General features: G+C 37.5%; 2 protein-coding genes across 7 annotated transcripts in view; one reads left to right on the top strand and one right to left on the bottom strand.

The window, feature by feature from the left end:
* Ubr3 (Ubr3 ubiquitin ligase) overlaps positions 1 to 27,099 on the top strand; it is a 68,349-nt gene that overhangs the window by 14,896 nt on the left and 26,354 nt on the right. The window contains exons 3-9 of the mRNA XM_053753812.2: positions 1,087 to 1,212; positions 2,450 to 2,594; positions 2,930 to 3,051; positions 3,343 to 3,484; positions 4,263 to 4,671; positions 5,063 to 5,295; positions 5,991 to 6,152. Coding sequence (XP_053609787.1) covers positions 1,087 to 1,212; positions 2,450 to 2,594; positions 2,930 to 3,051; positions 3,343 to 3,484; positions 4,263 to 4,671; positions 5,063 to 5,295; positions 5,991 to 6,152 — 1,339 coding nt within the window. The remainder of the gene's footprint in view (positions 1 to 1,086; positions 1,213 to 2,449; positions 2,595 to 2,929; positions 3,052 to 3,342; positions 3,485 to 4,262; positions 4,672 to 5,062; positions 5,296 to 5,990; positions 6,153 to 27,099) is intronic.
* orion lies at positions 6,623 to 26,237 on the bottom strand. Of its 6 annotated transcripts, none has more exons than XM_053753815.2 (10): positions 25,692 to 26,237; positions 13,073 to 13,214; positions 11,827 to 11,964; positions 10,878 to 11,095; positions 10,511 to 10,606; positions 9,630 to 9,763; positions 9,025 to 9,267; positions 8,669 to 8,800; positions 8,197 to 8,366; positions 6,623 to 7,593 (listed from the first exon to the last, which is right to left on the bottom strand). In XM_053753815.2, exons 1-10 carry the CDS (start codon positions 26,214 to 26,216, stop codon positions 7,418 to 7,420), a joined length of 1,974 nt encoding a protein of 657 aa, XP_053609790.1. In that variant the 5' UTR covers positions 26,217 to 26,237; the 3' UTR covers positions 6,623 to 7,417. The 6 variants fall into 6 exon arrangements, with proteins under 6 accessions (XP_053609790.1, XP_053609791.1, XP_053609789.1 ...); XM_053753816.2 differs by lacking the exon at positions 9,630 to 9,763 and adding an exon at positions 9,974 to 10,104 and having other exon boundaries at positions 25,692 to 26,236; XM_053753814.1 differs by lacking the exons at positions 9,630 to 9,763; positions 25,692 to 26,237 and adding exons at positions 9,974 to 10,104; positions 22,252 to 22,843.

Here is a 27,099-nt window from a genome sequence, read left to right as displayed (position 1 = left end):
ATTTGTACAAATCTTCATATTTCTGTTTGTATAAGTGTTTATGTCTATGTATGTTTAGTTATATTGTATTTATTTGTTTATGTATCTATTTATGTAAGTAAATGTATGTATATTTATCATTATGTTCATTGTATTTGCTGGTTGCTGTGCCCACCCATGCTAATTTGATCCTCTTCTCTACCCAAATTATTATTATTATAGTCCAGGGTCTGATTCGTCAATATTCCTCCATTTCACGCGGTCTCATAGGCATACTTGGCAAATTTCGATGAAAAGTAGCACATAGTGTACATTTTGTACTGAATTTTTCACATAGCGACGCCCCGGGGCACATATAGTAAATTGTAATTTTCGTACTGTGTGTATTGTTAAAGATAAAGATATTTATTTCCCCGCTTGGTTTTAACGAACAAAGATGTGTAGATAAGAAATTGCATTAAAATAGACGGAAGACATGAGTATTACAAAAACAATCATTACAATAATTATTAGAAAAACGATCCAATTACATTAATAGTAACAAGTGGAACTTCTATGATTGCAACAATTATTTAGAAAAAATACCCTTATTTTAACCTATGATTAAAATTAAATCCATTCTGTAGTATAGTTAGGGTAAAAAATATATGACCCAGTAGGCAGTCATTCCAATAATCCTTCGACTAAACGACTTATTGTTTACCTATTTAAAACAGAACGTTTTTATAGGAAATTTCGCAGATAGTTTCTTAGAAAAATATTTTTATAATACCAAGCAGCTAATAGGCATGACGCTTACCTAATCAGAAGTGGTCACCGCAACCTATATACGCCTGCAACACCAGGGATGTCACGACACACACATATGATGCCGAGTTCGTCTCGTTCTCGTTCGTAGTCGCCTGAGGTCTTGCCGCAGTACCCTTTAATTACTCTGCCTCTCTCACCCTTCATACCGGAACAAAATGTAAGCATAAGAAACGATTACATTTCTTGTTTCTTACTCAGCCATAGAGCATCGGAGCACAGGGTGATCAGTCCTCCCATTCTGGGACTATTTCACCAAGTCTGTTTCATACTATACTCATGAGATTTGTTTATTTGCAGGTTCTGCAGCAACCACGGTAACAAATGCCCCCACCCTGGCACCGTCCCAGCTGATCTCATGTGCGTCGCTGAGGCCATGATGCCGCGGCTCATACTGCGGCTGCTGCAGCATTTTAGAGAGAACAGGTCAGTTTATTCGTTGTGTTGTTGCACAATGCATGTTTTTGATAATAATAATGAGATGAAAAAAATCTGAACACTCACCTCTGTCTACCCGGGACAGTGCTCTTGACCACTGAGCTATCGAGACCATGCCAGTTCGGCTGAATGAATTCATCTCTTTCGTCTCACGCCGACGTATAGTATGTTCATTAGAGAGTAGCAGGAACTCTTAACTAATCAACATACCCCACTAAAGCGTCTATTTAATTGGATTTGTTATACATGTTACACATGCTTTTTAACTTATTTTTTAAAATAATAATGAGATGAAAAAAATCTGGTATCGAGCGGGAATTGAAGCCGCGCCATGCAAATGCATGTTCATTGCACAGTTATCCATACTATCCATATGAAGTAATATTATAAAGAGAAAACATTTGTATTTTTGTTTAGAATGAATAAATATTGTGATTAATTTTTGCACAGACGAAACCATCAGAAGTAACATAGGCCTCTTTTAAAATATGGTGGCCACTGATTATTTATAACTGTACAGAAGCTACCTGCAGAAACCTTAACGCACTTATATGGAATCCAAAACTGGCACAAGGCTGGCACGATTCAACGAGATATTTAATTAAAAAGAAATAGGTTTTCTTTTATTCCTGAGATCAGGAACTTTGTTGCATGCGAAATCTCTGAGCTTACCTCCTCAGCCATTGAACGTCGGAGCCTAGGGTCAGCTTTACAACTTTTTCGTCTCCAGTTGGATACGATATCTAGGTCCATTTTAATTTCCAACTAACAAATAAACAAACAAACGCCTCCTACTAATCGGGTAGTGTCTCAACGCCTTGCTTGCTCAAAGCCCATTCGTTGATATTTTCAATGTTAAGATGTTTTATATGGGTGGGTGTATTAAATGTGTACCCCTGGCTCATTACCAGTTATTACGTTATTAAATGTTGTTTGTTTGCCCTTCTATCACGTCAAAACCGAGCATTATAAAGAGGTGATTTTTGATGTGAAGACAGTTGAAAAGCTGGAGAGTGATATTACTTTTAGCCTCGGTCGATTTCACGAGATCCCTAACATCTATTATCTAAGCGTCCCGATTGCTTCCGTCGCCATAGAGCACCGGAGCCCAGGGTCCGCATTCTTCTCCTCCACTTGGCACGGCCTCCTTAGTTGTCAGTTCACTGACACACCTCAAGTCGGCACTTCTTGGGCCATGCTTTAACCTTATATTCCAATATCGCAGCTTCTCATCGGGCTCCCAGAACAACTCGGACAGCTACCGTATAGCAGTCCACGAGTGCGAGCTGTACGTGCAGATGCTGATGGAGTTCAACAATATGGGCGACCTAATGCGCTCCGCCATGACCAAGGCTCTCATAAATCCGCAGGTGAGCTACTAAATAGTACAGCACGCGTGCAGCAGATGGCGCTGTACGTAATTAAGTAGAAATGCTAGAAAACTGCATCGCGTAAGCAAAGTTTTTGTGCATATCGAAGATTGGGTTTTGTCCTTAACATGTCGCCGTGTTAAGTTATATCTAATCTTTCATTGCGACTAAATTGTAAAGCTATTATTTTCTATTAAAATCCGTTTATCTGTTGAAGCATAATTTGTTCAGATCATTTTCGCTAATAAATAAAAGAAATTGGATAAAAGTGAGATGATAGCTCTAACTCTATAATAAATTTTTGTTTCTTTTTAAACTCGTTTCAACTTTTTCAGATGTACCGAAACCTGGTGGAGCCGCCATTCCCAGACACAGAGTATGGCTGTTACATGGCAGAATCTAACAAAATGTACGAGAAAGCTATCGATTCCTTCCCTGCGCCCGAGCCTCCTGACGAGTAAGTATCTCTTCATTATTATTACATTACATAGTATAAAACAAAGTCGCTTCCCGCTGTCTGTCTCTTAAATCTTTAAAAATATGCAACGAATTTTGATGCGGGTTTTTGTTATATTCAAGAGAAGGTTTGTAAGCGTATAACATGCATGCACCCGTGCGAAGCCAGGGCGGGTCGCTAGTGAATTATAAAATTTGACGGTTACACGAGAAAATTTTGAAAAAATATTTTAATGTAACTAGTGTCGTAATGGAAATGAGGTTGAAATGAAATGACTCGTGTTAATTCCAGATATAAGCACTTGCCTGCGCTTGCGCCGCGTCTGCAACACAACACGCTCCTGGACGAGTTCATATTCTGGACGTTTAAATACGAGTTCCCTCAGAACATCGTTTGCTTCCTGCTGAACATGCTGCCCGACCAGGATTATAAGGTAAAACTCAATTTCCCGAAGTCCACGATAGATACATGTACAGTATCACGTCTTTAGCCCTTACGGGGAAGACAGAACGGAAGGAGTAGAGTTGCGTCGTATGGTGTATCTATAGGTATAACTATAAAAGAAATTGTCAGTATTTATATTATATTTATATTATATTATTACAGTATTTTAAAAGAATTTCGACATTAATAAACATTTCAACAAATCAACTTGGGGCAAAATACATTTTTTGTATGTATGTATGTATGTATGTATATATGTAAGTATGTATGTATGTATGTATATATGTAAGTATGTATGTATGTATGTATATATGTAAGTATGTATGTATGTATGTATGTATGTTTGTTTGTTGTTTGTAACGCGATAACTTTCGAACCGTTGGTCTGATTTTGATGAAAATTAATAGGATCTGTCAATAGAATTTTTAAGTTCGTAGGGCATCAAAATCGTTTAAATCGTTTTTGTAAAATAATACAACACGCGAACACAATAAATTTTGTAAAAATTTTTACAAAATTTATTGTGTTCGCGAGGTCTAAGTTCGCGGCGAAAAACTAGTTTAAATCAGATTCTAGCAGGTCTGCCTGATATCCTGTATTTCTTCAGATCTGTACCAAATTTCAACAAAATCGGCCCAATAGTTTAGCTGTGAAGGCGTGAATTTCGCGTTTATAACATCAGTTTCAGCGTTCACCACATGGATATGGATTTCAAATAAGTTAGCATTCATTTCGCGCCATTTACTAACATCGAGTATATCTTCCAGGAGCACCTGACGCGCACGTTTGTCCTCCACTACGCCCGCATCCCGCTGGTGCTGGAGGCGGCCAATGACCCCGACACTCTCTCCAACAGGGTCGTCCACATGTCCGTCCAACTGTTCTCCAACGAGGCCCTAGCACTACGCTGTGTTCAACAACTACACTTACTGCACGTTATGGTCCTATCGCTAAGGTTGATGATGGGGAAAATCCTTGTTCAAAACACCTTACACGATCCAGCGAAGAACTTCCACTACGTGATAGATTGTACCAGAAGGGTCATGAAGGAACACTGCTATTGGCCACTGGTGTCGGATTTCAATAACGTGCTATCGCATAAAAGTGTCGCGTTGCTCTTTCTGCAGGATGACTCGTTGGTCGATATGTGGTTCGAGTTTCTGTCCATGTTGCAAGGTTTGTATATGTTTGGCATCTTTTCTAATGTAAATGTTTTTTTTTTTGTTATTTCAGCCTATGTTTGAGGGTTAAAAGCGATGAAAACGCTTCATCTTATGCTTCACTTACTCTTACTCAGGATTCATTTAATTAAGATATTGTACCTGTATAAACTTTCGAAATTTTATAACCCAACTTATTGTTACAGTCGTTGCTATGATACGAACGACGTCTAGCTATATTACAGGTTTTATTATTCGTAAAATTACGCCAAGTGTGTCGTGTAGATCGTCAGATGTGCCCGGCGTGTATTTTTTTTTTCAACACGCCTGGCGTATTTGACGATGTTATGACCACAAATATTAGACAAAAATACAATATTTTTTTAAAATTTTCACGTTTTTCTCAGGCATGAACGTAAACGTCCGCGAAGTCGGCAGCCACATCGAATTTGAGCCTTCCTCCTATTACGCCGCGTTCTCCTGCGAACTAGAAGCCGCCGCGTACCCGATGTGGTCGGTGTTGTCGCACCTCACAGAGCCTGCGCAAGCGCCGCTGTGTCGCCGCATCATAGCGGCCGCCTTGACGTATTTACAGGAGTGGCTCGACGCTGTACATTTCACTATGCCTCATACGGAAAGGGTGAGTTTCTACGATAGTAAAACGCGAAAAATCTAACAAAATTTTGATAATAAAAAGTTGTTAACGTTTAATAGTTAATGAAGATAGTTTGAAATAACTAAATGCCTAATTTGGATTCAATAAACGATGGCGTATTTTCATATATTCCGATGCCGTTTATAACATAGTTCCTTAATTCGACTTCCGAAAACGCGTCTAGCGTGTTAAAATATTGATTTGTATAACACGCTAGGCTTGTATTCCCGCAGCGAGCTTATCTTAAATATTTTAAATTTAATTTAATCAAATGTCTGTGTAGTATGTTGATATTAATTTTTTACTCGAGCGATGGAAGTAATATAAATTAATACTATTTCAAGATTGTCAATTTGTTTTCCATAACTTGATAGCCTCCGTGATCTAATGGTCATCATGCCGGACGGCTACACTGGAGGTCCTGGGTTCGATTCCTGGTCAGGTTTACAGTTGTTTATCTATATTAAGTATGTTATCTAAACTATTATTATAAAGAGTTAAGCGTTTGTATGTTTGAGGCGGGGGTAATCTCCGAAACTACCGAACCGATTTAAAAAAATATTTCACCATTGGAAAGTTACATATTATCCAAAATTCCCACGGGAGACGAGTATGAGACGAGTATGAGACGAGTACAGGTATAGGTATAGGTATATAAGAAGGATTGGTTGGTCCGGCAGTCGACGCCGTCAGTGATGCAGGCGTCGTTCCACTTCCCGCTGCACCGCTACCTGGCGGCGTTCCTGTGCGGCGGCGCGCGCGCGCTGCGCCTCTCGTGCGCGGACGTGCTGCCGCCCGCCGACCTGCTCGCGCTCCTCGCGCACCATCCGCTGCGCGTGCAGGTCAGTCGCTCACTCACTCACTCACTCTCCTATTGAGAGTTCGCTAGTTGTTTATAAATAATTTTCAGGTAAAATGTTAGTTCTTTGCCAATTGGTTTTGTAACTCAATTGCCAATGTGGCAAGAGGGAAATTACTTTATGTTTTAAACTTACGTCTGTTAGTAACACTACTGAATTAACTATTTTGTATGTACTTATCTCAAACAGGTTGATTTTTTTTTCAAAATGTACCCACAGGTATGTTACTTCATTGACTGAGGTATACATTTACACTGTGACTTTAATTAATGAATACCACCACATTGACAAAGCCTCTATATTGATAACTTATTTACACGGATAAATGAAATATGCCTAGCGTATTTTACGCTAGGTGCAGTAAAATTATTTATATTTATAACGCTTTTATGATCTCAAAAAACTAAGTAAGGCAACTTTACAGTGGGACTTCACGTGAAATAAAACCACAATTTCAATTCTTATAATTATTCATACAAAATGCATTCTAATTTACGTAAAAAAGATTACATGACTAAGGAGTTTGAGTGAAAACTAGCTAATAACCACAAACAGTGCGAAAATACTTCAAAATTATACTGACTTTTTACTATTACTATTGAGATGATATGTAAAAAAAATCCGCATTAAATCAATCGATCGAAACAATGCAATGACAATCATCAAAAATATCAGCAATTGTGAAAGATTATATAAAATGATTGCGCAATTTCTTGACGCATTTACTATTGTGTGTTTGTATGTGGCTTTGCTCATTTTCACAACGGAGATTAGTATTAAAATTTTAATCTTATTATAATTATCTTAATAATTAAATTACAGAGTTTTTGATCTAAGACTTCTTATGTCTAAGTCAAAATCACAATTTTCATGACATATGGTATATCTGAATTTGATTTAAAAAAAAATGTATTTCATAAAACTTCAATTTCCAACATCCAAAAGACTTAAACAGATTCCAATCGTTTTAATTAATAGCTATAGCAAATTATAGTAAAATTATTTGATCCACTCGCTCACAACAAGGGAATAACGCAACCGATGGAAGCTTAATTTTTTGTTCCCTTGCATACACTGAAGAATGAACTTTATGATTATTGCGATAAAACTGACTTTGGCGCCTTCAATTGCAGTGTAAATGCTGAACAAGTGCGATGAAATGATTTAAACATGGAGCAGTCATAATCAAATTTCGGACCTTATCACGATAGTCACAAAGCTCAACTTCCCACGATCCAACCCTACCATTAGTTGACCATCGGTACGAAGTCCGTAGTGTCGTCCTCGTGGTAGTTCTCCTCGGAAGGCATCTCTGCCTGAACGTGGTGAGAGAAGTCGTATGTGATCACTTTGGCCGCTAGGAAACCACCGGACCCTGGGATTCCGCGGTGAATTATACCCGCGCCGCTTAGTAAAGCCGCTCCTGAAATAAAAAAGTAAAATTGTAAATCTTCTTCTTGGGGTGCCTCTCCGATCAACGAAGGTTGGCCATCAATTTGGCAAATTCTTCCCTATCCTTAGCGTGGCGAAACAGCTGGGCGGCACTTGCTATCCCCGTCCCACTCCTTGATGTTGCGCAGCCAAGATATTTTCCTTCGACCCACGCTTTGCCATCAAAAAAATTATTTTAAAAGTTTTATTTATTGGTTCGTTTGTTAGCAATATGCTTTATCATATCTTGACATAATTAATATCAGCAACACGCTTTGTTATCACAGAATGTTATCCGCTATAAGCTTAGTATTTTATCTAGTTATAGTTAGTAACGAGATCTTGAAAGCAAAAAAACTTGTGCCAATTATTCCTCATTCTTTGGACAAGGAATAATAAGCTCTATCACTCTTCTCCTAGAAAAGATACACACCAACCTTATGTCCTGAACACATTCTCTCTCATCAGGGCGTTTTTCCGGTTTCTTTATCAGCCATAGAACGACGGAACCCTGGGATCGCTGTCCTACTTTTTCTCCTCTACTTTGCACGGTCTTTGGCATCGTTAGTGGTCAAAGAGAGACAAATATATTCACCTTTCAGCGGCTGCACTGGCTGTATGTCGATGTAAGGCACAGTGTTCTGCGCCGCGTCTTTGCTCATGTCACTGTGTGTGAACTCCATGTACTGATCGTGGATGGAATCCACCGGGAGGGGCACGTTGGACCGAGTCGGGATGTCTGGTGATGTCAGATCGAGCTTTTTTCTGCAATTGATAAGATTAAGTATTAATTAATGGTTAAATGCCGATGAAATATCTTCGTGGTTTTCGCTAAACTATATATCCTGATCTGGGATGAATGAAGAAGGACCTACAAAGTGCATCCAAAATGATTAGTGCCATGGAAAAGCTTCAGATAATACATTTCAGGAAATAACAGAATTACCAAAGAGGGTTGACGTCAGGCAGGTCGTAAAATCACAGTCGAATCTTCAAAATTAATAGATTTATTTTTACTCACAACCAACAATTAAACCAGAAACACGCGAGGGTGAAAAGAAATTTACCTGGGACTGAACGTGCCGTCGGTGTTGTCGTTGCTGATCCATAGACTTCTCTCCGGTGACAGCCTGCCCGTGGTGTAGTTGAAGGGCGTGGCGCGAATCTCGAAGTGCAAGTGGGCACCGATCATTCTAAACCTGAAAATTAATGTTCAACATCAGATTTTGCAACGGAGAGAATTTGGGATTGTTGCGGTGATTTTCAGATAGTAACATAAATTTCTACGCGGTCTACGTTTCCTCAATAGATTAATGTATCTGTTTATCAAACGTCTGTTACTAAATATAAGCTTTATTCATATGATTTAATCATCAGTTTTTCAGGAGTTGTTTTGAACGGACTTGTTAGAAAAGTGATTTACCTTGCACCAGTCATAACATGCCCTGAAGGCGATTCTAGTTCGTCCAAATCTATGGCTCTCTTTTCGTAAGTCAAAGTGTGAAAATCCACTCCCTCCGTGACCTCGTAGTCTTCAGGGTCAAATTTGCTCTTCAGCTCGACCCAAGATCCAGGGGTCACTGAACCCCGTTCTCCAAGAGTTCCTTCGCTGACCTGAAGATGGAACACTCTTCCGTGCTTGACGAGACGAATACCAGTCACAACCCTGGAAATTGTTGATGTAATTATTGTGATAATGCTTTGGTGATAATGGTCGGTTAATTAACGGTGGATACCCGCACACCTAGCCATGCTGTTAGTTTAACTATAGGGTGGGCTAAGCAAGAGAAAGGACAATGTCCCCTCTGTCGTGAAAGCTTAAAACCGACCACAATAAGACTGGTTTTTATGGTAGATTGTTTACCAAAACCCTAACTAAACACGAAATTAACACAACATCAAAAGCATTTAAAACTCCTGCGTCAATAAATGTTTGTAACCAAAGTTTATGTGAAACGAAGAATTTATTTACGGTGAAACGGCCCAATTGGTTATGTTAGTTCCACAAACACCTCATCGTTCACTGACTTGTTTCTATCAAAGTCTGCTAAAGCCTCTACTAAGCTGAAGAATCTTTGGGTGCCGTTGTCGTGGACATCTTCCTCGCACAGGCAAAAACAGTACGAGCAGTGTAGCAAGTTCCATCTCCACCAGGAGTCCACCTGAGAGAGAATAAAACTGGTTATTATCTGATTAATCCCTTTTAGTCCCAGGGAATCAGTAAACGATGTTACAACGAACCGTCCCCTAATTTCTTGCAATAGAAGACGCACTAAATCTTACTCTTCATCACATTCGAGCAAAATCTACAAAATTAACGCCCCAAGAAACGCTAGACTAGTGCGGGTATCCGTCGAAGGTATTAAACCAACTTTTTGTGGTCGACGTCAACCGTGGCCTCGTGCAGACTGAAGTAGCGGTTGGTCTCTGGGGAGCCGATGTCGTCGCACAGGCACATGCAGTAGGAACAGTGCCAGAACAACCACCGCCACCAAGAGTCCACCTGGGAATCACTTCTGTAATGGTAGCTCATTGTAGACTCTGTAGTCATTAGTGTTTTCGTGTATGAGGTGAGTGTTGAGGAAAATATACTTATTTTCTTCCCGTGTCCCATGGAAACAGACATAATTATATACAACCACATAAACTATGGATTCCCCCCCCCATTACTCAGCCCCTTCTTGCGCTCAGTACGCTGCAGTACTGTACGCTGCAGTCTTTACGCTGTTGTGATATTTTCGTTGCTTGTTTTTCATACCGGTTCAGAGAATGTGGCTGAATACTATGTGTATCATGGTATAGTGTTAAATGTTTGTTCCAATGAATTAGAACACGTTTAAGTGTCATGTCATTGACACGAAATTGAATTTGCTTGGTTCACAAGAATCCTTAGCACATGAATGAAATACCTTGGTCGTGATCCCTGAGCAAGTATCAGCGTGTCCGAGTGTACGCCCGCTTTCGTATTTGATCCATTGATATCGCCTATGGTCGTACCAGCTGTTCTGTAATGTTAATTGATAATATTTAGTCAAATTATCATCTTCATTTCCAGTCCACATAATAAATTTTACACCTAAACCTACTCACATGGGAATCATACTATCTATCATTTAGTAGTTCAGAGAAAGCAGAGGGAAAGAGACGCGTACAAAGGCGAACTTATCCCAGAAAGGGATTTCTTCCAGTCAGCATCATTTGCGTGTCGATAACAAATTGACAAACACTCTGTGACATACTAAATATTTTCTTGCCATCACATAAAAAAGCACTCACCGGCTGACAAACCCACATGTCCGATTCGACGAAGGTGCAATCAATGATCCTGCCTTTACAAGCCTTTTGCTTGGAGCAGAACTGGTCCTTGAAGCATCCCTTGTTCTCCGCCACGGTGTAATAGGCACAATTCTCTCTGCAGGTTCCGTCCGAGTTTAGGTCCACTTCATTTTCGATGTAGCCTTGAAGGAGACGCTTCACCATCTCGTAGGTTACGCCTAGAATTTTTTAATGACTCGTTATAAAATTAAAACCTGTACTGTATACTGACTAGAAACGAGAGTCTGCCATAAGCCTGAAGCTTAAATAAATCCAAAAGAGTGGACCCACCAACCAGCGCTGGACCAACATGGTGGGTCATGGTCTAAACCTCAACGAACGACAAATTATAAAATCTTCCCCAGCCACTAAACGTCGGTGCCCAGAATCCGCTTTCCTTAGTTGTCAGATCATTAGGAATTTATTGACGAGACAAGACAACACGTTTGGGTTTGCCCCTTCCAGGTCCAGTCGGATCCATTATATCATATTTTTCTTGCCCCTAACCAAAATTTAAGTTTAAATGGACGCTTGTCCATCTTTTGTCATTTTATCATGTACTAGCTGTAGCTCGCGGCTTCGCCCGTGTGAATTTTATAGTAAAATCTCGGTCATTATTTAAGAAAAATGATGAAGAGTATGTTTACCAATTTTTTATCTTGAAAATTGTATTAAGTCTTGTAAACAACTAAAACCCAAATTTTCAAGTGACTAACTTGAACGGTGTAGAACTTTCATATAAAAGTTTTTCACCCCTTCGTGGTGGAATTTCCGAAAATACTCTCTTAGTGCTCACCTATGTGCCAAATTTCAGCTTCCTACACCCAGTAATTTCGGCTGTACGTTGTCTGTCAGTCAGCCACTCAGTAACGCAAGAGTTTTATATATATAGATTGTCATAAATACTAACCTTCTTTATGGACCTCAGGGTCACACCGATGCAGATCGCGTTTGGCCAACGATAGCGCTGCTCTGGCAGCCGCCGCAGTCTGATTTGTTCTCTGGCCATACCTTTGTCTCGTGAGGCTTGCTTCTTGGGTGAAGTTTCCTGTAATTCAACGCAAAAAACCTTAATTAGATTTGTTTGCTATCGGACCTTCGAAAATTCTATGTATAGCAAACATTGTTGAAAATGTTAAGTTCGAAGAGCCTATTGGAATTCATTTTGTCTTTCAATATTCGGCCCTATGTAATGTAGTTAAAGCGGATACCATGTTTTTGATGTGAATTCGAATTATAAATGGGCAATAGATTTTAAATTATATTTATTCAATGTTAATTATGGAAAAACAACAGAGGATAATAATATTGCCTTCGATTGTTTTATTATTTCTACGCTATGACGCAATTTGTTTTCAGGGTTCGGGTTATCTTTGTAGGTATGAGTATATTAGTCTATTATGTTTTATGTGCGTGAGTTCTTGGTATGCTCTCGGCGTTGACGGTGACGCATCAAAACCTTGGGTCCGTTTGGAAAATAGACTTTAATCGATTTTAAATTCGCCAAAGCCGACCTAAATCCCCTTTGCGAGTGCAGTTGCCAGCTCAGCGGTTAAGGCTTCTATTCCTTAGTAGCCTCGTTATGTACTTACATGTTATGTAACTGATAAAAATTTATATTTAAAAAATGGTAAGCCCTTCTGGCATAATAGGGACCAACACTGTTTGAATGAGTTTCTTTCGGCATTTCTTCTCAGCAGTGGTCGTTCCGAAATGCTAGTAGTTTGTAGCTTTGGGAAACATCATTTAATTTAGATTATGACGTGAAAAACTGCCTGTGAAGGCCTAATTTCTGAATAAATGATTTGATTTTGATTTTGATTTCGTACGACGTCCACAACTTTTTAATTTCTATTCTAAGGCGGGATCCGTCGCATGTGTATAAATCATACTTTCAACTGTTAGCAAAACTTTAGTTACATAGTGGTAGGGTTGTCTATTATGAAAATCATATTACAAATTCTAATTGGAAAAAAATAATTCCCGGATGTAATTTTTTTGGGCTAAAATGTAGTTATATTATTGTTTTTATTAACTGTGGTAAATTATTAAATAAAATTCAAAAATCGTGTACATAAGGAGACCTGCACTTGCACAATGGGTGCACAATGGTTGAAGAAAATACAAAAAAAAAAACTAAAAGTCACATAAATCACCTTTGCCGTATATCCTGAGCAGCATCCAGGAGAACTGCATCATAGCGTATCCCTTGATCTCCGCCAACGATATCGTGTTGTACATGTCGTAGATGAGCTGGTGCTGCGACATCTGCAGCTCGCACAGGTCGGGGTGCTCATCCTGGAATCCATACATTTTTCGTTAATTTATCGTATACTAGCTGTTGCCCGCGGCTTCGTCCGCGTTAATTTCCCACGGGAACAGTTATTTTTCCGGGATGAAAGGTACCCTGTGTCCTTCTCCATACTTCAAACTATAGGTATGCGAAATTTCAAGAAGATTGGTTGAGTAGATAGAGCGTGATGAGGAAATCCTAACCAATATTATAAATGCGAAAGTAAAATTGTTTGTCTGTTTGTTATTTCTTTACGCTCTATCTACTGGAGCAATCTTCTTGAAATTTTGCATACACGTAGTTTGAAGTATGGAAAGGGACATATGGTACCTTTCATCCCGGAAAAATAATAGTCCACGTGGGAAATTTACGCGGGCGAAGCCAGAGCTAGTATTTTTATATATCGATATTAGTTTATGTGGTACATATTCTACCTTCTTCTTCATAGTCGTATTCCTCATAGCTGAGGGTCGTGGTTGTTACTTACAGGTACGTACTACAACCTGGCATTATTAATGGAGTGGTTTGCCATTGCCTTCTCCATTTCACACACAAGTTAATAAGAATCAACCAGTGTGCAGGTTTCCTCACGATGTTTTTCTTCACCGGAAGCAAGTGGTGAACGATGAAAACTATAATATACATGAGTCAGATTGGTATACAAACTCATGTGGCACGAGTAGGATTCGAACCTGGGACCTTTCGATCCACAGGCTGGCCTCTTAACCATCATCTGTTTCCAATACTGCCTACGCTCTACTTAGAGACTATCATCGTACAATGTCAATGTAGTTTGTGAGTGGCAGTCAATTTGATTCGGCGCAATTCACTGTTCTGTTCCAACCAATATTTTTTTGTGGCCGACCGAATAGTGGAATCGTGATTTTTAGCATACACCGAAAGAGAAACGTATCTTTAATAATAATGTTTTAATTAAAAAAAAAAATTAGATTCCACAGAATTGTTATACCGAAACTAGATTATATGTTCAAACACAAACTTTATTTCTTATTTATAGATTTTGTGACATAGAGCTTTGTTTACTAGGAATCTGTGCCAAAACGTGAACGTTCATTTGTTTACGTGTTTCGCACTAAGATTATAACAATAACATTGATAATGTTAATTATGCATTGCATATCGATCTAATGAGCTTGGTTCACGGGCAATTTATTAATTTCTGGTAATATAGTATAATAACTGCTAAGTAACCTTGAAGAATGTGAGGATCCTGTGTTTTTATTTACTGTATTTTATTTTAGTATTAAATTTTAAAAAATATTTGCTAATGTATATTTATTTATACAGTACTTTTGGTTTTCTATTTCTTGGTCTGGTCAGTTTTGTGGACTTTTCAATCCATAAATATCCTGCTCATTGGTGGATTTATTTGTCTAGAACAGCCAATATCAAAATAAAATCATTTATTCAGAAATTAGGCCATCACACAGGCACTTTTTCACGTTTTATTCTGAATTAAATGATATTTACCAAAGCTACAAACTACTAGCCAATATTCTAACTTTAGTTTTAATTTTATTGGATAGTATTAAAGGACTGAACACAGTTTCAGTGATTATTAAAATAATGACACGCCCTTTCATACAATTAAATATTTGATTAGAATCCTAATTATATCGTTTACTGTACTGTGCATTCATACAAAAGCTTCTGCATTTTTCTCTCCTTAGTAACCAGTAAATTTACATAAATGTATGTAGAAGATGCCCAGTTATTTGACAAGTTTTCGCCGTCAGAGTTTCTTTGTTGTTTGTATGAATCATGGCGTTAGATCAGGAAATCTGATGACTTGTCCTAGATATATTTTTCACACAGCTCTAAGGAATGTGATCGTGCAAATAATAATATGTTTACTAATACGGCTCAGTCATCATAATAGCTGTCGATATTACGAGTTAAAGTGGACTATATTGGCATAGAAACAAGGTTAGTTTTTCTGTGAAACTCGTTTACTACAAGGAGTTTTTACCAATAGTTCTTAGAAAAGTTTTTGTAACTCTAATTTTAGAGCCATTTTCCTGGGATTTTGTAGTTAAATAGTTTCTATAATAGCGAAACGCTTTCCCTACATATAGTTTTACTGTTATTTGAAACGGTAAATTTATTTATAGGCGTTAATGCTCATTTCTACTTAGTTTTTTTTGAAGTTGTGTATAAGCCGGCGCAATTAAATCCATTCTTGATATTATAAATGGTAAAATATGTTAGTTTGTTTGTCTTTTACATCAGAACCGAGCGTTAGATTGTGATGATTTTTGCTGAGGAGATAGTTGGGAGTGTGATATTGGGTACTTTTTGCTGCGGGTAGAGCCATGATCAACAGATAGTAAGTCAATATTCTTAATCCTCTGAATTGTCTGAGCAAAGCGTAATCTCAATGGACATAACAAATTAACATGGTCATATTAATTAACTCTAATTAGTTCATTACACGAAGCGTTATTGTTTCTAGAGACGAGCAATTAACAAAATTCGGTCACTGGCATGACACCAAGTAAAGCAGGCACTTTCAAATTCTTTTAACGTCCGTATAGAAAACAAACCGTTGAACTGTGACCGCGCAAATGTTTTGATTATGATAGGTACACCGACGTTTACGATAATAATCCCGTGGACACACTCGTATAACTACTTTAGCAGTCGACTGACGCAACTGTGCCATCGGAACTAACCAATATTGCACGGAGGGTCAAATGTAGTAACTGTACCTGTAAACCTGTCGATATCCTCCTAAATAGGTCTCCGTGTGTCAAAGACTCCTCCAACTGCCTTATCGCCCTGATCACAGATGTTTTCGAGTCCACCAATATATTCTCAGCCAGATCCATCCATTCCTTTATAGGTGACGGCACAGCGCCTGGAACCGATTGCCTTGAAAGGAATTCTATGAAATTCTTGTACACCCCATCTACGATCTGTATCTGCTCCACGGGCTTCTTCCACCACCACACTGAAGACAAAGGCGGCCGGGTCCTCTTCGGTATTGATTCTATGTCGCCGTCGAAAGATATGAACGCCTTTGTTAGCTCCACATCACCAAGTCCTGATTCCGTCCATTTCGTGTCAGTGACATTATTCCACAGATCTGTCTCCAACGGATAGAACTTATTCCGAATATGGTCCACAGGGCTGAGATTTTCTGCTATAGCAAATGTGAACAGCGCTAGAAGCGCCGCTAACCTCATCGTGACGTATAAAGTGAAACGTGTTGTTGCGCAGACCGCGGCGCACTGACTCGACCGCCTGGAGGGGACAGCCGGCTGCGCACAGCCCTAGTGACGCGACTTTATCGATAACACAGATGACTCGATACCCCAACTCGCTTAAACACACTGCGCAAAACAATGATGTTCCAACTTATTTATTTACACAATCGAAACTGTAACCTTATCCGCAAATTAAATACCATTGTTTGATGACGTTTCCGTGGCTTCCCTTTGTATTGTCTTAGTTCACGGACTGATCTTTGAAGGTCTTTTGAGGATATCCGAAGAAAGTTTTAGTTTAATCTATCGATATCAGTTGCGATGTTTGCTCTCGCGCCTATGTGCCCGCATATGTTTTTGTTAACTCAACACAATGTTTTGTTTGCGAGTATAGTGATCCTTATCTCCAAATAATACGGTCTGTTATTGTGATTTTATCAGTTTATGTATTTTGGATTGTTATTACCCTCTCATTACAACAGCATGTGTCAGTTGACAGCTACCGCGAAATAAGGCGTAATGTTTTTTGTTCCCCGAATTTATTGTCAATTGGAGTATTGTTGTGATTATGATCACGATAACATGCATGTTTAATTAGGCTCATATTCAATTGCTCATATAAATGTGTCTTATTTAAAATTTGAAAAAATGTACCTTTTACATTAAGGTTTTCATATGAATAAAACATCGACGTTAGTTACATAGTAAAATATTTAGGCTATAATATTGCTGCACCTGGATACAATCGAGTATTTACATAATTCGGCGCTTCCCGTCTGGTATTTGAATGCGTGCGGAAGTATTTATTTACACTTGTCACACTCCATTGAAATCACCTTGTCATGTTTGTTATTATTTTGTCGTTGTGTTTCATTCAACTTTTATCATACACAACTGAATTAAATAAATCCATGTGAAAATAAATGTGAAATGATTTTATTTGATTTGACATTTGATGAGATTATTTTTAGGTTAGTTATTGTGGCTTATGTACCATATTTATTTATCGATAAACGGTTTATTGTATTCTGTGTTTACAGCACTAATTAATTACTAAACTCGAACTCGTTTAGGACGTGCTTCGGATAAATTTCTTACAACTTTATCTCTTTGACGCGAATCTTAATCATTGGTTATTATTGTTAATGAGAAGTGTTCATGTTCTCATTAGTTTCTTTATATCTATACGATGACCTTATTAGAGAATAAATATCGTGATATCTATACATTTAATAACACCATAAGATTTAGCGGGGATAAATATTTAGTCTTTAGGGGACTAAAAGAAGCCAAGACAATTATTTTTAAATTTTTGTCTGTCTGTTTGTTTTCTGTCTCTCTCTCTCTCGCTCTCGCTCTCATCTGAGCATATTCCCGGTTATTTCCTCAACCGTTGAGCGTCGGAGCCCAGAGTCCGCTTTCTTACTTTTTCGTCTCAACTTCGCACGGTCGTCGGTATAGTCGTTGTCTGACCATTTGGCACGCATATCACCCTTAACGACATCAAGCCAGCATTTCTTTTGGAAATTTGTATTTAATTGGAACAAAGTTTAATGAATAATAAATAAATGTTGTACTGTTACAGATAGTAGTATATGAATAGTAGAATTGACATTGTATTCTACAAAATTTATTTTTATAAAATAAACAAGCAAAAAAATCGACCGTGTAAACCGTACTAAGTGTAGTCGCATTCGCGGGTATTGAGGCGAATCAACACGTACATTGCTCAGTTTTTATTTGACCTTTGCATCAACGCAAAGATAAACCAGCAATGTTCTTCGTAATGTGTATATATGGCATACGCCAATCACCTCACAATACAATATCAGAGCAAAGCGAACTTGTTATTATTACCAGTAGTGCACTACGTAAGACCTTGCAAATGCAACCGTACAAATGCAATTATGAAACAAGTGCATAAATCAATATCTTGAATCTAAAAACGAAAATGCTGAAATTATAATTCTTAAAATCCATCCGTGCTAATATTGTTAATGCAGTATATCTTTCAGCTAAACAACTGAGCCGGTATTGATGTAATTTGTATTATACGACCATATTTTTTGTCAACCAAAAAATATTTAAAATATTTTTTATCCGCAGCTAATTCCTTTGGACAGCCGTACGCTTGACTCGCGATATTAAACACCCGTCATTGATAATAAAAATATTTTATGCCAAATGTTTTGTCACATTTTGCGCCTACCCCAGATGATGGGACGAGGTAAGGCAAATGATGATATGTTTTGTCACCATCGTACTTTATAATATTTGAAATTGATAGAAAGTGACACATACTTTAATTGAAAGATTCAATTTTTTTCACGAATAACAAAGTTAAACTTAACATAAGCTATACTTTATTGTGTTTACCAGTTTATGATGTTAATATTCAATCCCAAGAGTTGCCTGACCTCGTCTGACGTCTGACTCATGCGTACAGTTAACTCTTTGATTAACCAATCGTCGTGCACATAACAGTCACATTCAGTGATGAATCTGATATAAATCGGTGTCTTTCGTATATCGAGTGTGTTATTGCTAACACTGATGACGGAAATTATTCAAGTCTACTGAATACCGGTTGATCGTTAAACCAGCACTGGTGACAGATTTTGTTCAAGTCTGACATGACTTGCGAATATCGCTATTGAATACTGGCTGGAGTATGCGAATACATACCGGTAGGTGGCGGTATTTTAAAATCGGAATTAAATAAAATACTTAAAATAGATATATTAGGACAAATCACACAGACTGAGCTAGCCCCAAAGTAAGTTCGAGACTTGTGTTATGGGATACTAACTCAACGATACTATATTTTATAACAAATACATATGTAGATAAACATTCAAGACCCGGGCCAATCAGAAAAAGATCATTTTCCAACATTCAGATCATTTTCATTCATTCATTTCAACAACAGACAGAAAGAAACCTATATTGCCCGGATAATCAACTATACAATTTAGACCAAACAAAGATGTTATTTAACTATAATATAATATACAGCTCAGTACAATTCAATTATCTATTGTAAGTATTCATTGTAAAGAAAAAAATATCGTGAGAAAACATTTTTTTTTTAAATATATTTTTCATCAGACGATTGTGCTTTAGTGTTGGAGTTGTAGACAATAATATATAATTGATGACATATTGTGTCAATCTGAATGGGTATCTATTCACCGGCGATAACGACGAAATTGCAATGTTGTAGGGTACACGACACTGCGCATGCAGCCTTGCATGGATTACTGACGATAACTGACTTTGCATGGGTAGATATGCTGATAACCGTACATGCATAGTATAATGGTTACTTCAATTTTAACTTCCGAGAATGACTACGTTAGTGCCAGTCACATAATCATTTTGTGTGTGTGTGTGTGTAGCTCTGTTATTCATAAAAAAGTGAAAACATACTCTAAGGTAAAATATGTTTTGTCTCTTTCTGTCAATATGTAAAAATATAAAGTGCGATAGTGACAAAATATATTTTTAGCTTATGTATGTTTTGACCTTTTTTTTTAATATATTTTTTTATTTTTTTTTAATAACAGGTTTGTCCATTTTGATCTCATACCAGGCAGGCACGTTATATTTGAACAATAATTAAGTATAGGTTAGGTACTCAAATAGATCTTTCACCATTGCCTTAATATAATCCTATACGCGAAAGTTTGTGAGGATATGTGTGTTTGTGAAGTTTTTTGTCCTTCGCGCTAAATCTAATAGACTGATTGTTATGAAATTTGTTACACGGGTAGAAATGACCTGGAATAATAATAGGTTACTTTTTATCCCGAAACATGGGAAACATGAGTTATATGTGTGTATTAATATAATTATTTTTAGTTTTTCTTACAACGTAAAAATTGTCGTCTTGGCGCAAAATGTCCTTTTCTTACAATGTCCTTTCTCATAATGTCCTTTTCTCGAAATGTTCTTTCTCAAAATATCCATTTCTCATGAAGTCCTTTTCTCAAAACGTCCTTTTAATAAAAAAAAACTGTTTTAATCAGTTGCTTATCTAAATTATCATCAAAAACACACAAGAACATTTTGAGAAAGGACATTGTAAGAAAAGGACATTTTGCTAAGAAAAGGAAAGCTCTAAACTGTATAAAAATCTATATTTAAATCACAACAAAAATGATTCATACTGCCTTATCATAAAGACTAGGGCAGGAAGCTTGTGGCGTATCCTTTTATATAAATGTGTATAATCAATATACATATAGCCCTAACACTATGTACAATCGTCGTACATTGACAAAGTTTTATTTTTTGACGACGCATAGAAGTAGTTCACGTTAAAACTAAGTAATGTACATGAACAACAATCTTGTATTGTTGCAACATTGAGGCGTTAAAACTGTGATCGTGTTTACAACGTTCTTTGTTAACAATGCGCCTGATCACGGAATGTCATGTTTGCACAGGCTGGACTCGAGAGGTACGGCTGCCGCGAAATAATAACAAAAAAATTGTGCCAGTTGGACCATAGATGGATTGACGTTCATTATACGAGTCGATTCCTAACAAGTCCTTGTTGTAACTTGTGTTTTTATCGAACTTTTTGGGAAGACATTGCGACAACGTAAACCCATTTCAACAGCCGAAATATAGATGAATGAATATTTATGAAAATTATTAATGATATATGTATAGATTTGTAAAAAAAAAATAAGCGTTATATGGCTAAAGATTGGGAAATTATCGAGGCGAGCTTGTCAGAATGGATGTTTGGACATACACTTTTACTTAAAATTTAACAGTCATGTCTACAGACATAAATGAAATCGTATCGTGTAATCACGTGTCAATCTAGAAATTTAGCAAGGCATAAATAAAACAATTTTCCAGCACAAACTAGAATCAGGGATGTGATACAATTAGTTCTGATTAGAAGTGAGCAAAAGTTTGAAATACAGCCGTCATTGCCAAAATTATAAACATCTTATTGTAATTGAAAACCTCGTAAGGCCAGATCGGGGTTAACAACTTCATAACAATTCAGTATTCGTTCATTATACCGTTCTGTAGTAGCCCATAGCCCTATATAAATTATAAATTTCCGTTATCATCTGCCTTATCTTATCTCGACGGAATAAAAATTTGATTTATACTTCCATTGGCCAGTTTACCTCATCTATTCTTAATTGGGCCTTTGTTGCCCTTGTTACAGACACTATCATATTGTCCCGAACCACGCAATCCAATCTATCTTTTTGATATTCTATATTATTTTTAGACAACCTCGGTGGCGCAGTGGTAAGATTCTTGCCACTGAACCGAGAGGTCCCGGGTTCGATCCCCGGTCGGGTCATGATGGAAAATGATCTTTTTCTGATTGGCCCGGGTCTTGGATGTTTATGTATATATATACATAATACTATATTTTATAATAAATACATATGTATTTATTATAAAATATAGTATCGTTGAGTTAGTATCCCATAATACAAGTCTCGAACTTACTTTGCGGCTAGCTCAATCTGTGTGATTTGTCCTAATATATTTATTTATTTATTATTTATTTATTCTTCCCCATGTAGCTAACATAGTTGTATATAAATATGAATGATATTTTTTATATTTCTCCCTCAAAGTGTGATAAGAACAGACGGATAATGATGACGAACTTACATGACCGACCATGTTAGATGAACTCATACTGTGTCGATAAATTAAGTGTATATTGATTGCAAATTGCAGACAACAACGCAGCCTCTAATTGTTTCATCGCAGTAATCTTAAAACCGTCGAATGCTTCAAATAACTTAAATAAAATAAGTAATATACGAACCCCCACGTCTTCCAAAACCAATCCGAACAGATTCCGTCCCAGCAGATGTTTATGAGGGGGCGCGATTAACGCGTGTACCCGGTCCAAAATGGAGGGCAACGCACCCGCGTCATGCGACACACACCACATGGCGAAATTCTCCAGTGTTATCTTTTCCAAGTCCCTCTGAAGAGTTACATATTCCCTCATCTTCGCATCGGCTGCCGAAACCCTGCTCAACAAATCCGTCATTTCGTGCAACCTCAGCTCCAACCTCGACCCCTTTCCATTGTTCTTCGTCAACAGCATCAACACTCCACTCGTCCTCTCTATGCTGGCTTCAACCTTTTCTATCGAACGTGAGATTTGAGCTATTCGCCGCAACACAGCCTTCTCCCTTCTTCTAAATAACGGCAATTCCACTCCACCTGACGCATTGAATGGTTTCCCGACTATGTCCCATGAGTTGATGATGTCTTCGCTGATTTCCTTCCCTAATTTGATTATGTCTAGCACATCGTCGACTAAAGCGATCGAAACATGCGCCAACGCAAGCAGCGCGAATAGATATCGCACCCGCACGATCATGACGACGGACGCCGCGGTACTGTTGTCTGCACGCGCGAGGTCACAGTGTTCCCAGCTTCCAAATGCTAAGGAACACTTTCACACGTCACATTAGTGAGTCGTACGAAAAGTATGATGGTCGCCGAACAGTAGTTATGAATGAGTCATGCAAAGGAATAACCTGTGCTGGTTATTGACCATGTCCAGTTTTTGCGTTCTGTTCAGCCATCTTGTTTAAAGGATTTGAATGTATTATGTATGTTGTATTTATAAATGTCTAACGATTTGTTTTTTCTTCTTTCTGCCACGATTTGTCGACGACTGCTTTATTGTAGGGTCAAATAAAACAAGAGTGTCAATTTATTGAAACGTAAGTAGTCGATATTTTGAGCCGTAAATCAGGGAAAATATTGCAACTGGCAACATTGGCCGCACCCCACAGTTTGTAAACAAAAAGTTTATTGTCATACTTTGTGCGGCTCGCATCCGCGCCGCGGTTTTTTTGTATCATTACATATTCTGTGGCAGGACTGGCAGGTAAAGGGTTAACTCGTTTGAATATATATATATATATATATATACATTCATATTAGAAGCAACAAAAAACAATCATTGATGACGTTTTCATTCTTTATAATAATGTGGAATATAGAACAGGAATAAGTCTGGTTCGGATTTGAAAAAGTTAAAAATAAAAAAAATGCAAACGTTCACTATAGAATTACTAAATATACTAAATTTTTAAAAAAATGAATATTTTTAATATAATAAATGCAAAAGTAAGTTTGTTCTTTCTTCACGCTCTATCTACTAAAACAATCTCCTTGAAATTTTGCACATAGTAGTTTGAAGTATGGAGAAGAACATAGGGTAACTTTCATCCAGGAAAAATAACAGTTTCAACGCCGACGAAGCTGCGAGCAAAAGCTAGTATATAACATAGTAACATATTATACGTTACATACGTTTAATTATTAAATAACAATAATCTTTATAAATCTGAAACGTTTTGGTTACCGAGACATAAAAAAGAACGTGCGCATGTAATACGTGTGTTTATTTATTTATATCTAACACTAGATGTCGCCCGGGGCTTCGCTACCGTAGAAATTTTGAAATAAAATATAGCCTATACAAATCTTTCTAATGCTGAAAGAATTTTGATTTTTTTTTTAGATTCGGTTCGGTACTTTTGGAGATTCAAACTACAAACTCACAAACACTTACCTCTTTATAATAATAGTATAGATTGGCCCTGGACCAGAACTGTTCCGCAAACGCAGACAGAGCCGCGGGCAAAAACTCGTTTAGAAATAAAATCTCGTTATATAAATATTTACTATACTAATTATGTACATACTTATACAATTAAAATAAAATGAGTATGGTGTTACACGAATACCTACGGAAAATATTACTATTTACTTGTTTAGGCGGTAATGTTGAAGTAATTCGATTTATTTATAGTTACAAACATCTGTTTCCACCCACGTTTAGAAAAAATATAAGGATAAACACAGGTTGATTATCCTTATATTTTTTCTAAATGTCAACAAAATTGTCCCAGCGGCTTAGCCGTGAAATCGTGACAAACAGGCAGACCTGTGGACGAATGTGTGCGGGCTTGCATTTCACTTCTCACCATCGAATCGATTCGAAGTGAGACGCAGCGAACCAATCACATTGCGCAATTGTGACGGAACGACAACCACGCTGCAATGTGATTGGTTCGCTGCGTCTCACTTCGAATAGATTCGATGGTGAGAAGTAAAATGCAAACCAGCACTAACCCCTCTGTTTTTTATACTATTCGTATGGATAGGTAAATCTACTCCTAAATTATTCGTTATATGTTGTTGTGTCTAAGTAGCTTGTTGTGGAAGAAATATGATAACTCTCTATTAATAACTGACTTGACCGGTTAGTGTTTCTGATAACAAAGGACAATGGTTATTATGAATAATATGTTACATTATGTAAAACTCTTCAATAGGGTAGTTACCTACCATTAGTCAAATCACATTTTTCCATATGCCAAAAAATCGAAACGGTGCAAATTCGCCGATCTTGTGACACTATTGTGTCTCGATTCTGCGCGATCGACGGGTAAATTATACTTTTATTGAGAATAAAAATATATTATAAATAAAACTGAACAGAATAATGAAATTGATCAATCAACGATGAATTTATACTATATCTTCAAATGAAGCGGCTTATATAATAGTGATCGAACTTCACTTGAGAGTTCGTTTGATAGTCTAATTTATTTTATAATGTATTTATTTATTTTATTTCATACACAGGCAACTACCCTATTCTATTTTATTTTCAATTTTGTAGAAAATTATTTTTTAGTCTGCTTTCTGCTGCTGCAAGACTATTTTTGTATAATAAATCTAAAGCTCCTCAATCAACATATAAAAATTAAATTGAATTTTGTTTTACATAGAAAAATACTGTGCTTTAAGCTCCTAATTATATTTATTGGCAAAAACTCCCATGAGGTATTATGAGAAATATTTTAAGGTGACGCCTATAAATGAAATAGAAGGTACTATTACAAAATGATATCAAATCAAAGTGATATTTTACAACCTTATTCGCTTCAATAAATGCGAGTACGTTTTGCCCATGCGTGAAAACGATTCGTTCATTTTTGAAGCAAAAATATTTTTCAAAACACTAACCTCTTCCAACATGGTGATTCGTGTTTTATAAGGAAAATTCACCGATTGAACCTCCATTGCCGATTATTTTAAACACGCACTGCAAGATTTTTTAAATGAATTGAAGTTAGTTTAATTCCGTTTTCGCATTTTGTGTGGGTTTTTTTATGAAATTATTTGTTATCCGTGTCATCATAATGCTTTTCCGTCTTATAGTTAACATACCTTAATATTCTGCAGAATGAGTCCAAGAATACTCCACCCGAGTAGACTCTCTTTTTTGGTCACTAACAAATGAATTCTCTCCAGCAATCCTATCAACGCCTCAGGGTCATGGGAGACGCAGTACCTGGCGAAGTCTTCGATTGTGCTGACATCTACACTCTCATAATAATGGAGATAACTCTTCATCGTGCTATGGCTTGCCTCTAACCTGTTCAGGAGATTCGACATCTCATTCAACTTCAGCTCCAATCTCGTGTCTCTTTTCATTTGCTGTCCAAACAAAGATATCACTGTCCCAATCCCTTTGCTTTGCTGTTCCTCAAGGTCCAACCTCTTGTTGATATCTTTCATCATGTTGAGAACATTATAAGAGAAGTCTTCTTCGTCATGAGCGTTGATGAATCTCCACGTATCGGTGATGTTATCAATGATTTCGTTGTTGAGATGATTGATGTGTGTGAGGCCAGTTACGGGTCCGATCACTAGAACCAGTGCGAGAAACGCGACTCCCCTTATCGCAGTCATGTTTGCCACTGGATGCTATGGAGCGTTACTGCGTATAGGTCAGCTATCGCCCGGCTTGTGTTACTCATTGTTTGTATCAAAATTTTAACCTATATTGTGAACGCCGCCTTTACACTATCGGCGAACAGTTCGGCGGACGCTCGTTCGTTTTGTAGTATATGAAATGAATGTAGCGCGCGGGATTGTATTAAGTGAGAAACACTCGGCGTAGGTTCGTAGGTAACTGACGTTACTGAACGTTTAACAAGAAAACAGGAGTTATTATATACATGAAGGAAGTTGTAAATAAAATCATCGTTATCTAGATCTAGGATGATTGAGTAATCTAAGTGATCTAGGTACATAGAAAGTTACATGGGTTAAGTTACAAGGCTTAGATGAGACAATAATTAGGTCGTGTATCGTACTCTGTCACTCACTACACCTCCCCCTTTTTATAAGAGTCAAAAATTACAATTACATTTTTTGGCTTAAGATAATACATATTATATGAAGTGTTATACTTACTTTTCCGTGTGAGGCCTCCACAAAGTATTAAAGTATTATAAGTTCGCATAGTAAGATACATAACTCCGTATGTGGTAAGCGGAGACATATACTCGTATACCGCCAAACATGCCGTCAATTCCCCAGTATGCGTTCTCCCGTATTCGACAGAGTTCGGGGATATTGTGTAGGGAGCCATTATGTACATATATGCACCCTCCTTCCTGCATTTGGGTGGTTCTCAGAGCGTTTCGGCCGCTGCGGTCGCGGTGTCATTACGATTTTTCGAATTTTAACAGAGACAAGAATGAGTTTTACTATATGACTTTACACAACTTGACCTATTATAATATTTGATTTTGTGTATCGTTATTTAATAGAACTGCGTTGAAGTTCC

Source organism: Plodia interpunctella, chromosome 13 (assembly GCF_027563975.2).
Source record: "Plodia interpunctella isolate USDA-ARS_2022_Savannah chromosome 13, ilPloInte3.2, whole genome shotgun sequence".
Taxonomy (NCBI): domain Eukaryota; kingdom Metazoa; phylum Arthropoda; class Insecta; order Lepidoptera; family Pyralidae; genus Plodia; species Plodia interpunctella.
The sequence above is the reverse complement of the archived record's forward strand: the minus strand, read 5'-3'. Positions and strand labels throughout refer to the sequence as shown.

Bases quoted from the DNA above. Each gene is read 5' to 3' on its own strand.
- orion (XM_053753813.2), bottom strand. From the start codon at position 22,818: ATGATCGTGCGGGTGCGATATCTATTCGCGCTGCTTGCGTTGGCGCAT. The intron at 9,764-10,510 runs GTATTTCATTCA...ATTCTCTCTCAG, and splicing joins GCTCAGGGATCACGACCAAG to GTGGACTCCTGGTGGAGATG. The intron at 8,801-9,024 runs GTAAATCACTTT...ATTAATTTTCAG, and splicing joins CATGTTATGACTGGTGCAAG to GTTTAGAATGATCGGTGCCC.